Source organism: Pinus tabuliformis, chromosome 9 (assembly GCF_031772625.1).
Source record: "Pinus tabuliformis cultivar Carrire ecotype Pingquan chromosome 9, CPIR1, whole genome shotgun sequence".
Classification (NCBI taxonomy): Eukaryota; Viridiplantae; Streptophyta; class Pinopsida; order Pinales; family Pinaceae; genus Pinus; species Pinus tabuliformis.
In genome coordinates this window covers 1,326,473,281-1,326,487,602 of record NC_142307.1, presented here as the reverse complement: position 1 = coordinate 1,326,487,602, position 14,322 = coordinate 1,326,473,281, and the positions used below count along the sequence as shown (strand labels likewise).

Sequence of the window (14,322 nt, the reverse complement as noted above, 5' to 3'; positions counted from 1 at the left end):
TATATCCTTGATGAACCCACGTACCCTGTTTCAAAAAGTGATGTACCCATCCCCGTCCCCGTCCCCACGTTTCCTAGCAACATAGATCTTAGCCATACATCTCATGATTAAGATAAGTTGCTAGAATTGAGGTTGTGATAGGATTGAAGAGCTTAATTATCTTCTCTCAAAGCATAAAAGAGAGCAAGACAGGAAAAGTCAAACACACACGAGAAGAGAGCAAGAAAGCTAGAAGAGTGCAAAGAGCATTCAAAGAGAAGAAGAGTAGATCATTAAAGTGACCAACAAGTACATCATGCAATGCAGGTTGTACCGCTACTATAGCTGTCCTTTTTTTATGCAAAGGTCATACACCCTCTAATCTGGCCATACTCAATCTTCTGTGGATTGTCGAAGTGTGTTGTCGCTATTGAAAGGGGACAGAGAGTAGTTTGTTGTCCAATAACAGCAGAAACAAAGCAATCCATACTATTGTAGTTGTACCCTCTTTTACACAGACTATAGTAAAGGACAATAGCAAGAATTGGTAAGATTCCCATCCAAGTTCCAGCTCAAGCCAAGAAACTCTTTAGAATTTGAAAACATCTCGTTTGTTCCAATTCTCGAAAAGAATTTTCCTTTATGCGTCAATTATGGAGCATAAGGGATTTGTAGTAGAGTTCAAGAACCAACAAGTCCTCATTAGGCTTAAGGAATCTAGCCTAGATACAACTCGAGTAATAGGGATTAAAGAAGGTAATCTTCATAGGTTGCATAGGGAACATGTTAAAAATTTCAATGTGAGGTTCAATGATGTGCATGTTTAAATCTTTAAAGTTTAAACCATAAATATTTTATTTTTCTTGTTTAAAGTTGGAAAATATACAAGTTTATATATAGTATAATTTATAAAATATATATATATCCCTGATGAACCCACGTACCCTGTTTCAAAAAGTGATGTAGCCATCCGCGTCCCCGTCCCCACGTTCCCTAGCAACATAGATCTTAGCCATACATCTCATGATTGAGATAAGTTGCTAGAATTGAGGTTGTGATAGGATTGAAGAGCTTAATTATCTTCTCTCAAAGCATAAAAGAGAACAAGACAGGAAAAGTCAAACGCACACGAGAAGAGAGCAAGAAAGCTAGAAGAGTGCAAAGAGCATTCAAAGAGAAGAAGAGCAGATCATTAAAGTGGCCAACAAGTACATCATGCAATGCAGGTTGTACTGCTACTATAGTTGTACTTTTTTTATGCAAAGGTCATAGTACATACACCCTCTAATCTGGCAATACTCAATCTTCTGTGGATTGTCGAAGTGTGTTGTAACTGTTGAAGGGGGACAGAGAGTAGTTTGTTGTCCAATAACAACAAAAACAAAGCAATCCATACTATTGTAGTTGTACCCTCTTTTACGCAAACTATAGTAAAGAACAATAGCAAGCAATAGCAAGAATTGGTAAGATTCCCTTCCAAGCTCCAACTCAAGCCAAGAAACTCTTTAGAATTTGAAAACATCTCGTTTGTTCCAATTCTCAAAAAGAATTTGCCTTTAAGCGTCAATTATGCAAGATAAGGGATTTGTAGTAGAGTTCAAGAACCAACAAGTCCTCATTAGGCTTAAGGAATCTAGCCTAGATACAACTCGGGTAATAGGATTTAGAGAAGGTAATCTTCATAGGTTGCATAGGGAACATGTTAACTTTAGGCAATAATGGTATGTTCTATGCTTTAGAGCAATTTTACTTCAATTTCTTTATTAGCACAATATCAATATTCAAATTAGCAATCACATCAACATGATAGTAAAATGCAAATAGAACATAAACATAAACAGTAGAAGACAAGCTGAGACAAGAGGACACAAGATGTGGCACCAGCCAAGGACAAACCCCAATGTGGGGAAACCCTTGATCAAATCTTCTTTTAGTCTTCAATAGTTCAGCAGAGAGAGATAGTACAATTTACAAATCTGATAATTTATAACAGTAGCAAAAGAGCCCTAACCAGAAAAGTCAACATTGGTCAACAGGGTAGGTTTGACCCTCAACAAATTGGTCAACTTTAGTCAACTTCTGCCTCCAAACAACAAGATAAAACAGCCCTCAAAACAATCAAATTCAGCCCAGTCAAAGTCTAGTCAAACATCCCATCTGCAGTCAGCCCTAGCTGCAGTCAACACTGGGTCAAATTGTCCAAAAATTCGATCTCTTGAAATTTCGCTCTTTTGAAATTTTGCTCTCCTGAAATTTCGGCCTCCTGAAATTTCGGACGTGTGGAGAGAGAGAGGCCCAGAAATCTGTACCCAATCGATAAGGGAGAGAGAGAAGTGTGAAGATGAGTGTGTCCAAATGAGGCTAAGTCACCTTCTATTTATATGCAACGTTGAGGATGAATAGATGTGACTTTTGGGCTTCTGAGCCTACATAAGTTTGTTGGCCGACCTTGGCAATTTGACCATAATTAAAATAAATTCCTAACTTCATTTGTACATGCCAGAATCAGATGATCTTTAGATCAATCCTACACCTCTCGGAGAGAGGAATCCAAGAAAAATATCAGCTGTCATAAATAAGATGACCCGTATGGAGCTTGGCCATAGTTGCCAATTTTAACAGAACGTGTTCGAGCCCTAGTTCATAATAGTGACAACTTGTGTGAGTTGTGGCACAAAAGGATGGGAGATCTAAATCACAAGGAATTGCATATTCTGAGGGAAATAGCCATAGGTCTTCCAAAGTTTAGCATTGAGCAACATGGAGTATGCAAAGGGCACATGATTGGCAAGCATGCCAGGGTTGCTTTCCTAAGCAATGAGCATAAACCCAAAGAGATTCTAGACCTATAGTGTTTGAATATTTGTATACCAATGTTAGCAGGATCAATTTTAGGAGCATGTACTAGTTTCCTTCATTCAAGACTTCTCCCACTACACTTGGAGCTTGTTCCTCAAGACCAAGAATGATGTCTTTAGTAGGTTTTGGGAGTTTAAAACCCTAGTCGAGAACCAGATAGGGAAGAAGATCAAAGTCTTGAGATCAAACAATGGGAGTGAATATACCTCCAACGAGTTCAAGGGTTTTTGTAAGGAGGTAGGAAACAAGAGGGAGCTAACTATTGTGCACAACCCACAACAAAATGGGTTTGCAAAGCAAAGGAATTGATCTATCATACAGGTTGCTAATTTGCTAAAGCCATGACTCATGACTGGGACTTGCCAATGTTTCTTTAGACAAAACCATGCAACACAACGGTCTACATCAAGAACTAGTATCCTCTCGAATCTTGGAGGGCAAGGCAAAAGAGGAAGCATTCACTGATGTGAAGCCAAAAGCAAGTCATTTCCACATCTTTGATTGTCCAATTTATATCAATGTACCATTATAAAAGAGGACTAAGTTGATCCTCTAATCGAAAGGGTTTATTAGCAAGTTACAATGAGATTTCAAAAGCCTACAAAGTATATATTCCAAAATAGAGGAAGACAATAGCGAGCAAGGTGGTAATGTTTGAGGAAGATTTTGCATCCAGGAAGTTCCTTGAGGCTATTCCAGTGAAAGAGGATGAGGAGCTAAAAGCTCCAAAAGTTGAACCAAGGTCACCAATGACTTTTAGAGCAAATGTTGTGCATGAGCAGAGGTTCCTTGCAGTTTAAGAAGTCTTTCTTCTTCTATACCCCTCATGACAAGTGAGTGGTCAGATGCCTTTCTTACCTCAAGCTTTCCATCAAACATATGAATGGAGTGACCTTGCTGGCGGATGTGGACCAAGGACAGCAAGTTTCTCTTGGGCTGTGGGAGATATAGAACATGATCCAGAAGAAAGTCTGGAAGACCAGGCAGTTTAAGCCTGATTGTGCCAAGCCCTGATGGCTTGATTTTTGACTGATCTGCAAAGTATACTGCTCCATCAACATTGTCAGTGAAATCTTCAAAAAAATCTTTCCTATGAGTCATATGACAGGTTGCTCCTGAATCAAGCAACCAATCATTTTTCGAAGAAGCAAGTGAAGCATTAAACAAATCTTCATTTACTCCAATGTTACATTGTGCCTCAATATAGTGAGCGGATTCAGGTGCTTTACCTTTGTCTGTGTCATCAGTTTTACCTTTCTGCTGGTTTCTTCTCTGCTCAATTTTGTCCCATGGTAGCTTGCATGTAGAAGCATCATGTGATCCATTTCGTTTGCAGCGAATGCAATGCAGATCTGCTTTTTCACCTTGAGAATGTCTGCCCCCCTGCCTCTGAAGTATCTTCCTCTTCCTCTTCGTCCACCTCTTCCTCTTGTAGAATCTTGAGCAGGATGCTTTTCTTTATGAGCAAGGCAAACAGTCTCTTCAGAAGATTCAGGGACTGTTTTCTTTCCAAAGGCTTTCTCTCTTTCAGCAAACTTTTTCACAAGAGACTCAAAGGTTATGTCTTTAAGATCTCCATTTGCTTGTAAAGACTCAAGATAATTGGAGTAGGTAGGAAAGAGTGCTTTGAGAAAGGCAATAAGAGAGATATCCAGCTCAACCTTAGTGGATTTAATATCATGCATTATAGACTTTATTTCAGATGCAAGAGCAAGAGGATCATTATTTTTTAGTTCAAGAGTGAAGAGTTTAATCATGAGCTGAACAACTTCAAGTGCAGAATGTGAATCATAGAGTTCTTTCAGCTTTTGTAAAGCTTCAAAGGCAGTGGAATAGGATGAAATATGACGACTTACTTCTTCATTTACAGATGCTGCGATCAATGCATAGGCTTTGCTGTTCTTGTTTTCCCAAATGACAAGTTCTTTATCTGATGTAGGCTGCACAGGGTCTTTGTCTTCTTCTCCGACACACACTCCTTTCCACAACTCATTGTAGATGAGGGTGTGTTTTACCATCCGAGACCATTCAAAATAGTTCTCCTTGCCAGTGAGAACTATTCCTACCATAGAAATGATTGAATGCATTCTGTAAAAAAAATACTTCTGCTAAAAAAACTTCTACTGATAAGAAATTTCTGCTGATAAAAAACTTTTACTGATGTACAGTGAAATTGTACTCAAAAGATTTCTGTGGGAAATAACTTTGGTTGTTTAAAAATAATCAGTCATTCACCGCGAGCTCTACAAAGTTGGAGCAGCAACGGTATTAACCGCGAGCTCTACAAAGTTGGAGCAGCAACGGTATTACAATTTCAAAGTTCACTGAAAAGACTAAAAAATCACCATAAATCCCTTTGATTCTCTAGACCTGAGCCCATAACCAGATTGAGTATCGTTTCTATTAAACACAGATTGAAAAGTTTATTCAAAATCTGGTGGCTGTGCAGAACAGACCTTGTAGCAAAAGAAGATAGCTTAGGATTTTTAATAAAAATGAATAAAATCCCCAGTTACAGCCTTCAACCCACCATGAAAGCCGTGAATGAAGCATCAACTAAAACACGACAAAACCATGTTATAAAATGGTAGATTTTTTTTTTTTTGAACTATTCACGAGGCTGCCCACATGTAGCAGTTGTAGCAGTAGTAGCATTTGACACTGAACTTGGTTTCTAATTCAACGACAAAGCCTTTGTTTGAAGCCTTCGATCACCATCATGACAATAAGGAAAATGAAAACATCTTAACCCTGTTGTCGATGCTTTCTCAGTAACCAATATCTTTATGCGGATCTATCCGAGACCATAGATGCAATTGTTTGATTCAATGAAAATATACAGCAATTGTTCAGATTGTGCCAATTCATTTTTCCGCAAAACAAACGGCTATACTGTTTTGAGAAAGGGAACCCATAATTCAAATTGCATGGAAAAGTTATGCAAAAAGAATTTATAAACCTATTTCTATCACTCTCATAAGCAAGAGAGACTGACACTAATATCAGCAATGTGGCAAGTGCCACAACCTTCCCCAGAAAAGAACTGGACAGACAAACTAAGTAAACTATGCAGACGACATAGCCACCCGTAATGCCTATAGACCTAATTCAACAGTTCGACCATCTCGGCGCCTCAAACCTGCCGTGTATTGCTTTTCCAAGTCCTGCTGCAATTCGATTTGCTTCTCTGGGGCAAGTAGCCCGCCATCAAATGAATGGATACCACTGAGTCCCTCTCTGGCCAGACAGTGCGTATTCAATATCAAAAAAAAACGCACATTCAACAGCGCATAACTATGGACAGTGCGCAGTCTCAGGACAGAGGCGCTCAGGACAGAGGGCGCAGAGAATCAACATCATTGAGACGCAGGACAGAGGCGCTCAGGACAGAGATAGGAGTTACAACTATTTTTAGAACCTGGGACCTGTGCTCTGATACCATGTTAGGCCAGGGTAACTCCAGAATGGGCAGAGAAAAAACTGATTGCATAATTCATTAGCTAACTATCATTTATATACAGAAATGGGACGGATCAGTTCATCTTCTTGATGACTGTTCGCGTTCCAGTTCACCCATCCGTTGAGGATTAGGTGTCAACAAAAACAACAACCTTCAAGTGAAAAGGACATGGTATCCCCTTGGCTTTTGTCAATACACCTCAATGGTTCACTTAAACATTAAGGGATGTTCAAGAGTATGTTGAGGCTCTTAGAGGTGCATTCGGAGAGAGTAAACCCCTAAGGAAATTTCCAAACTACATGGCATCGATTAGCAACATCATAGACTCCAAGATTTCAACCTTTTAGGAGACAACAAGCCATATGGTGAGATGCCATGATGGAGAAGTACACCTCCATGAAGATTGATGTTTGAGACATTGCCAAGACCAAGTCAAAAGTGAGGCCCAAGTGACTATAAAAAGCAAGGTTCGTGACAAGAGGGATATCTCAAAAAGAGGGAGTGGACTATGAGGACACATTTGCCCTAGTCACCAAGTACACTTCCATTAGAGCATTTGTGTCCTGACTCCTTACTTTCATTTATGGAATGAAGGATAAACCAAACAGATGTGAAGAGAGCTTTTCTTAATGGGATCAAGGAAGAAGTATACATACAGCAGCCTCAAGGCTCAGGTAGATAGGAAAGAGTCCCGTGCTTGTAGGCTTAAGAAACACCCTTTTATGGACCAAGTAGGCACCAAGACCATAGCATTAAAAGATAGACAGATATATTCAAAGTATGAGCTTCCCCAAAGGTGAAGCGAATCCTAGCTTATATTATATATTTGTTGAGGCTAATCTACTTATTTTGGTTTTGTGTGTAGATCTCTTGTTTCTTACAGAGGCAAAGAATCTCATTGTAGGGTGCAAAGTAGACATGGTTGTTGGGTTTGAGATGAAGGACTTCAACAAGAAGCCACTTCTCAGGTTTGGAGGTTTAGCAGAGACCAAGGCAATTTTTCCTTACTCAAGGTAAGTATGTAGTTGAGATGTTGAAGAGGTTTTAGATGCAGGATTGCAAACCTATGGCCACATGCATGATCAATAATCTGAAGAAGGTAACAACTTTGCATGAATTGGTGCCATTCCACATTATACAGTTGAGTGATGGGTTCCTTAATGTATTTGGTCAACATTAGACCATATATATGTCAATGTTGCAAAAGTCAAACTCAAGAATAAATCAGTAAGGGTCCAAAAATTGAAAAAGTCATAAAAAAAGAGAAAATTGCAAAAATCGGCAAAAGGTTGGCAAAATTAAAAAAGTACAAAGATGTTCAATTTTTTTTTAGCATCTAAAGTATCCACAACATCAAATAAATGTATTGCCACATAAATATGAAAAGAAAGCTAATATATATGATGTATAAGAAGTTTAGTGCTACATTACATATCAACAGTGAATCAAGTACTGAGTCCTGAGTGAAAACTAAAACAAGACACTAACCTTAGGACAATATTAAAGGATCACAAAGTTAAAACATTGAGAATCCAAAACACTTCAAATATTAAGGGATTGCTCGAAACCTACCTACAAATTGGCAGTTGTCGTCACTCACATTGAGCAGTGGACAAAAATCCAAATCCACACCACAAAACTGTCAAATATCCTCCTCCTCGACAGTGTCAAACTCCTCTCTTCATAAAGTCGAAACACTGAGCTTTGACTGTGAAATGAGGGAAAAAAAAATTGGACTTTTACCCACTTACACGCGCACATGAACCCCCATGATTTTTTGGATAGACTTGCAATATATTGATTAAATTGAGAGTTTTCCATATTTGAAAAATTGCGAAAAAAATCACCTGACAAAATCAAAAACCTAAAAAAATTGCAATTTACCAATTTTATCAAGATTTTATCATGATGTTGGTAATAGAGATATATGTCTTGCAGTAAACACCTTGAGTCAGCCCATGTTGAATCCAAGGCAAGAGAATTGGATAGCAACAAAACATGGCTCCAACACTCAACGAGCACAGTGGAGATGGTGAAGTGAAGTTGTCAGGGTATTCATACTCAAATTGGGTAAGCAATGCAATAGACAAGAAGAGCACCTCAGGGTGTTGCTTTAGCTTAGGATCAACAATGATACCTGGTTCAAAAAGAAGTAGACTTTTGTAGCACTTAGCTCAACCAAGGCAAAATACGTTTCAACCAATGTTGTTAGTTGTGAAGCCATTGGCTTCACAAGTTACTCACATGATTATTTGATCAAAAGTTGGACCCCACAATTATGTGTTTCATGATATGTACAAACACATTGATCAAACATCACTTCTTATGAAATAGGATCCAAAAGAGAGTAGTGAAGCTCAAGTATATTCCCACAAATCAGTACGTAGTTGGTATTCTGACGAAACCCTTGGCAAAAGGGAAGCATGAAGCATTCAAAAGCAAACTTGAATTGGTGTAGAATTCCTTCCTCAGTAAGAGGAAGTGTTGAGAAATGCAGCTCGAGCAAGAACTTCTTGCACAGATTCAATGTGAACATGCAAGAAGGGGTTCAGGACATTTATAAAAAGTGGAAAATAATTCTAAATTGTCGTTTCACTAGAAAAAAATAAAAGAGAAAAGTGAAAGTCTTATGCTTGTAAGTCAATCAATCTTAGGAATCTAAAAGAAATATTACAAAAGTTCTAGAACACTAGTACGTAACTTAGATTAGGATTTAATCTTAGCTATACATCTCATGATCAAGATAGGCAACAACTAGAACTGAGGAGATTTGTTATCCTCTCAAAGCATAAAGAGGACAAATGTAGAGAAGTCAAACACACATGAGAAGAGTAAAGAGCGTTGAAAGAGGGTGGTGTGCATTCAAGGAGAAGAATAGGAGCAGATTGCTAAAGTGATCAGCAAGTACAACAAATCATACAGGTCATACCACTGTTGTAGTTGACTTTTCTTTATGCACAGGCCATACACCCTCATATCAGCCATTCTCAATCTTTTGTGGATCGCTAGAGTGTTTTGTAGCCGTTGAGAGGAGAGAAAGAGCTGTTTGATGCCACCGAAAGGAAAAAACAAAGCAATCCATACTGTTGTAGTTTTAACCTCTTTCATGCAAGCTGTACATTGTTGCTTGTGATGATTTTATAAACCATACATCTGCTGGTTCAAAGCAAGCTGCCAAGGTCACTTTGTAATCTTTGATCAAAGAACTGAAAATCCATGTGCATGTGTTCTATAATCTATTTCTTCCACTGCTCATTTTTCAGCTAATGTGTTATCAATACAATGTTCAAACTTCAAAAATTTAATTTTCTGTTAAATAATTTTTGTTTTTGAATTATTTAATAAGAGAATATTAGGACAACAGAAACCTAGGCTAGAAATTACAATTGAAATATTTTATTTATGGACGACATTGAAATAATTTTTTGGTTATTAATATTTTTCAAATGCAGCACTTGAACTCCATGTGGAGCATGAAAGGAAGTACACAACTCCCGCATATTGGATTGTAGAAAGCATCTGTAGACGCAAATATTTTATTAATATCCAACAAGTAACCATAATTTTATTTTCTGCCGTTTAGCATTTGTTCAATGTTCAAATTATATTTGTCTATTGCACCATATCACAATAATTTTAATAATGCCAATGATCTAGAATACCGCAAATATTCACTTAATACATATTTGTTGTCAATCATCATTTCCTTGGAAATCGACTGAAATGTTCATGTAAGCTATAACAAACAATAATTCATTAATTTAATATCCAACATCTAAAGAATAGTGAGTTGAGGTCCATATAAGATAATAACTAATAAGTAATGAATGAGATATGAGAAAGATTGATGATCTTCATACAGTGTCATGTGACAATATACTTATGTGCATTTGCCATTGATTATGTGTGATTTTGTCTTTTAGTTTATCTAATTATTATTATTATTATTATTATTTAATGTTTATTTATATATTTTATGTTCATCACAATGCCTCTCCCTTCAAAGATGCCTTGTCCTCGAAACATTTTGTGGAAAGGGTAATGTCTTTGTTCTGGCCTACAATGCCTTGTCATAATTCATCATTCTTGAAATTGAGATAGTCGATGAGACAAGATGATACGATCTTCTAAGTGCTAAGCAGAAATGTCGAATTGTGAAAGGCTCAAACCATCCTAATTTGATTTTCCGAAGGGGCTATATATTTACAAGTTTCTTGGACAGAACCTTTTGTATTATTCCAAAGACATCTTCTATTTTAGGCCCAATTGCACTGGAATTGATATTCTTTGGAATGTAATTCAAATATTATCTTTGTCTCATGTAATGTTGATACAATGATTGGTTGAGGTGCTTTCTTCACTATGTCTTGACCTCCATCCATCTCTTTGTTAATGTTGTGATTCTCTTTGCCTCCACCCGCAAGGGTCTACAAAGATTTTAGATGCCTTGTCACACTTCACACTTATGTGATCTTCATCAATTACTAATCAACGTGTAAAACCAAAGTATGATCTTCAACAAGTCGAAGAACATCCTCTCTGACTATCACTCTTTTTTTAGGGAGAGGAAATCAAGATCACCAAAACATACACTCGCTTGATTGTCAATTATTAAAATGAATCCATACTTCCAAAAGCAATTGCATGGTCTCAAAATCAACCTAAGTATATACATCAAGGTACTATAAGTAGAGCATCTTAGATTAATTTTGGAGATTTACCAAGTGGTGTTGGTGTAGATTACAGTTGTGCTCTTGCATGCGCTGTGTTGTTGACAGTTGTATATATCTCCAATTCTCCTTATAAAGTGTCTAATGAAATATTTCAAAGTATACTTTTGCATCCTGTTTAATTCTCCATGTTCAAAAATGTTTGTATGACATTGATGTTGATACATTTTATGTGTCAAGCTTGTATTTCTCCCTTGATTAACATGCTTAATACAAAATGGATTCGATATCATTGTGTTAGATCCATCCTTCCACTATTCAAGAGTTGATAATAACAATCTTGATCCTTCAACTCTTGACCCAATCCTGTGATAAGAGCAAGTCTTTCAAACCCTGCTTGCTCTAACAATTGGTATTAAACCTCGTGGTTATTGAAGTCAAGTACCTGGTTAAGACGTTTGTTCAATCTTGCTACAGCTGAGCATCGTCTTAGAGCAATAGCGTTTAAACATATTTTTTACAAGTCATCAATGGTTAAATAACCATGCAATTGCAAGATGCACTTGTCAAAGATAAAGAAGTTGGTCAAATGATTGCACATTCAATGGTAACCGTGATAGAATCAAGAAAGTCTAAAGGTGGTTGTAAAGCTTCATGTCATGGAGAGGTTCAATGGTGAGAATTTCAACATTTGGATAAAGTGAATGGAGGCACACCTCATTGATCGACGGTCATGGTTGGTGATTTTTTAAAAAGACAAGAACAGAAATTTTGATCTTGGGCAGTATTATTTTGTGTTGGATGCACGAATCAAGAAGATAAAAGAGGTGTGGGACAAGCTAGTGAGGATGCGTGAGAGGAAAAATCTTACAAGCAACGGTACTTGTCTCAGTAGTACACTCATGCAAAGATGTTTAATGGAATGTCGATGATGCAACTTCCTGAGAGCATGAAAAAATTGGTCGAACAATTACAGTCAGTTCAGGTTCTATTCTCTAAAGAGGAACTAGTGGACGCAATTTTTGACAGTCGTAGAGACTGAAAAGGTGATCGATCTGTTGGAGTTGGAGCAGGAAGCAAGCTGGGAAAGATTCAACAGAAGGGTCGATGCTGTATATGAATAAGTATGTTGACTCGAATCAGTAGTAGATCAATTATCTACTGTGGTTGTCGGAGGAGAAGACACAAGAAAAGTTAATGTCCCTCGATGTACAATCTATAGACCTCAAGAAATATAACAGTCCAGAACAGAAAACATGCGTATTTGAGAAGGGTTTGTTTCATTGATCTTCCCATCATTCCATAATAATGGAGCAACCATCCTTCGACACCTATGTCAGGACTCAACCACTTATCCTTGGACATCGACAGGCGGGACAGACACTTCACTTATGCTCCAATCCACTTTGTTCTGTGCCTATGTTAAATGCTAAAATAATAAGCTCCACAAAATGGCATTGCACACCACATGAGTTTCTGGTTTAACAAAAACAAATTGACTGAGATTCCAAACTTTCAAAGCAAAAATACCTACAGGATCCGACATAGAATAGAAATCTCACTCCTCGGGTATAGCGTAATAATAAAAAAAACAACATTAAAACCTAACTCAACCGATATATGGTGGTCTCAAAAGGGTAAATTCCGTCCAACGAATGGCGTGCAAGCCAGTAAATGATACCTCACTTCTAAAGCGAAATAATAAATGATCAAAACATATGGCATTCGAGTCTACGATAAACAAAGCCCAAATTTGGGACAATACACTTACCATTATGGCGAGATAACTGCCCTAATATTTAACCCTCTTTGGCTGGCTGCCGGCTTCAGGGTGGCGCTTTGCTGCGGTTTGCCCGCTCTTAATTTTCATACAAAAATCTCTCGGGACTTAACTCAAGTCGACTCTGTATTCGATCCGTGGCTTTCCTTTACTGCGGCTGCGGCTGCGGCTGCTGCTCAAAACGGGTCTCAGCACGCTGCTCCTTCTTTCGTGTGATTACCCAAAGAAACGATGCTTAGGATGATGATCGGCGCATTTTCTCCAACAATCTGATGGTGTGGCATATATGTAGGTCCACAGATTAATCATTCTTATTTATATTCCATCCCATTCGATTGTTGTTGACATGTCATGAATAGAATCTTGGCATTTTAGATTTAGTGTTGAAGTCGTTTATTTAGATTATGAGTTAGTTATGTGTTAAGTGCACATATTATTTAATAAAAATTGTAAATGTATATCATGAAACCCTAATATAAACTAATTTGTTGCTGGCATAATCGAGGGCCATGTTTTATCATGAGGTAATATATGTTGGGTGGAGATAGAATCAGAGTAAAGATTTATTTTAATTGTGGATTTACCAGTTTAGATTCATTTTAATTCTGGATTTATCAAGTGCAGAGAAGTTTTTTAGTGCAATACTTGAGTTAAGATGGATTTAGAATTAAAGTGATATAATTTTCATATTTAAATTACCCACCCAAACACAAAACAATAATTGTGTATGTATGTTTCTACGGTCTATAATCATGGTGAATGTATTTTTTCTCGATATTTACTTGTAAATTTACAGTTGTCCAATGTTTTGAGTGAACTCGCCACCCATCATCATCATTAAGGACAAAAAAAAAGCACCCATCATCATCATTAAGCACAAAAAAAGAGCACCCATCATCAAGAGAAAAAGAGTATTCTTGATTTTTACTTGTAAATTTACAGTTGTCCAACGTTTTGAGTGGACTCACCACCCATCATCAAGGACAAAAAAAACACTCTCGTCACCCATCATTAACCACCGTTTTGAGTGGACTCACCACCCATCATCAAGGACAAAAAACCACTCTCGTCACCCATCATCAACCACAGAAAAAGAGTATTCTCGATTTTTACTTGTAAATTTACAGTTGTCCAACGTTTTGAGTGGACTCACCACCCATCATCATCAAGGACAAAAAAAAAGAGCACTCGTCACCCATCATCAAGCAGAGAAAAAGAGTATTCTTGATTTTTACTTGTAAATTTACAGTTGACTCACCACCCATCATCAAGGACAAAAAAAGAGTATTCTCTATTTTTACTTGTAAATTTATAGTTGGAGTGGACTCACCACCCATCATCGCCACCCATCATCAAAGACAAAAAAAGAGTATTCTCTATTTTTACTTGTAAATTTATAGTTGGAGTGGACTCACCACCCATCATCAAGGACAAAAAAAAGAGCACTCGCCACCCATCATCAAGGACAGAAAAAGAGTATTCGCTCCTGATGGGTGGTGACTCCACCATAAACGTATAGTAAAAATCCAAAAAAAGGACATTCACCACAACATAAAAAATAAAAATAAAAAAGA

At 37.5% G+C, this 14,322-nt stretch overlaps 1 protein-coding gene across 3 annotated transcripts in view; it reads right to left on the bottom strand.

The window, feature by feature from the left end:
- LOC149153417 (defective in cullin neddylation protein) overlaps positions 1-13,044 on the bottom strand; it is a 268,362-nt gene extending 255,318 nt beyond the window's left edge. Inside the window, exon 1 of one of the 3 annotated variants that reach the window (XM_089439789.1) lies at positions 12,740-13,044. In XM_089439789.1, coding sequence (XP_089295915.1) covers positions 12,740-12,742 — 3 coding nt within the window. In that variant the 5' untranslated portion in view covers positions 12,743-13,044. The remainder of the gene's footprint in view (positions 1-12,739) is intronic. The other 2 variants (XM_089439788.1, XM_089439787.1) reach the window with 2 other exon arrangements.
- Between the last annotated feature and the right edge of the window lie 1,278 nt (positions 13,045-14,322).